The 1,486-nt window shown below is 70.5% G+C and overlaps 1 protein-coding gene across 1 annotated transcript; it reads right to left on the bottom strand.

Moving 5' to 3' along the window:
• Window positions 1–292: 292 nt before the first annotated feature.
• Window positions 293–874, bottom strand: EMIHUDRAFT_249035 (hypothetical protein; the record flags this gene model as incomplete). The annotated part of the gene is made up of 3 exons (XM_005760873.1): window positions 293–525; window positions 601–710; window positions 843–874. The coding sequence occupies 3 exons, from the start codon at window positions 872–874 to the stop codon at window positions 293–295; spliced, it is 375 nt and encodes a 124-aa protein (XP_005760930.1).
• Between the last annotated feature and the right edge of the window lie 612 nt (window positions 875–1,486).

The raw sequence follows: 1,486 nt of genomic DNA, 5'->3' as shown, positions 1-1,486 counted from the left end.
TAAGTTACAACGAAAAGAAAAAGAAAGGGAAGGGGCTCCACTCTGCAGGGCAGGAGGGCAGAAAGAACACCCGGCCCGGCCAACGCCACAGGTGGTCACCCAAAGGCGAGCACAAGGGGAGGGAGGCCTTCAAGTAGGGGCAAAGAGCGAGACGAGGCGCACTCGAGGCGGCGGCAGAGACAGCCGCCAACCCGCCACGCCGCCCACGAGGCGGCACACGAGACGAGGCTCGAGTAGACGAAGAGCGAGACGAGGCTCACTCGAGGCGGCGGCAGAGACGGCCGCCCGCGCGCTACGCCGCCCACGAGGCGGCACACGAGACGAGGCTTGAGTAGACAAAGAGCGAGACGAGGCTCACTCGAGGCGGCGGCAGAGGCAGCCGCCGGCCACGCCACGCCGCCCACGAGGCGGCACACGAGACGAGGCTCGAGTAGACAAAGAGCGAGACGAGGCTCACTCGAGGCGGCAGCAGAGACAGCCGCCCGCCCGCCACGCCGCCCACAAGGCGGCACACGAGACGAGGCTCTAGTAGACGAAGAGCGAGACGAGGCGCACTCGAGGCGGCGGCAGAGACAGCCGCCAACCCGCCACGCCGCCCACGTCGAGGCGGCGGCAGAGACAGCCGCCCGCCACGCCACCCCGCCCGCGAGGCGGCACACGAGACGAGGCTCGAGTAGACGAAGAGCGAGGCGAGGCGCACTCGAGGCGGCCTCGAGGAGACGAAGAGCGAGACGAGGCTCACTCGAGGCGGGAGGCAGAGACAGCCGCCCGCCACGCCACGCCGCCCACGAGGCGGCACACGAGACGAGGCTCGAGTAGACGAAGAGCGAGACGAGGCTCACTCGAGGCGGCGTCGGAGACAGCCGCCCGCCATGCCACGCCGCCCACAGGGCGGCACACGAGACGAGGCTCGAGTAGACGAAGAGCGAGACGAGGCGCACTCGAGGCGGCGGCAGAGACAGCCGCCAACCCGCCACGCCGCCCACGAGGCGGCACACGAGACGAGGCTCGAGTACACGAAGAACGAGACGAGGCTCACTCGAGGCGGCGGCAGAGACAGCCGCCCGCCACGCCACGCCGCCCACAAGGCGGCACACGAGACGAGGCTCTAGTAGACGAAGAGCGAGACGAGGCGCACTCGAGGCGGCGGCAGAGACAGCCGCCAACCCGCCACGCCGCCCACGTCGAGGCGGCGGCAGAGACAGCCGCCCGCCACGCCACCCCGCCCGCGAGGCGGCACACGAGACGAGGCTCGAGTAGACGAAGCGCGAGGCGAGGCGCACTTGAGGCGGCCTCGAGGAGACGAAGAGCGAGACGAGGCTCACTCGAGGCGGGAGGCAGAGACAGCCGCCCGCCACGCCACGCCGCCCACGAGGCGGCACACGAGACGAGGCTCGAGTAGACGATGAGCGAGACGAGGCTCACTCGAGGCGGCGGCAGAGACAGCCGCCCGCCATGCCACGCCGCCCACAGGGCGGCACACGAG

This window comes from Emiliania huxleyi (genome assembly GCF_000372725.1).
Source record: "Emiliania huxleyi CCMP1516 unplaced genomic scaffold EMIHUscaffold_731, whole genome shotgun sequence".
NCBI classification, from domain to species: Eukaryota; Haptophyta; order Isochrysidales; family Noelaerhabdaceae; genus Emiliania; species Emiliania huxleyi.
The sequence above is the reverse complement of the archived record's forward strand: the minus strand, read 5'-3'. Positions and strand labels throughout refer to the sequence as shown.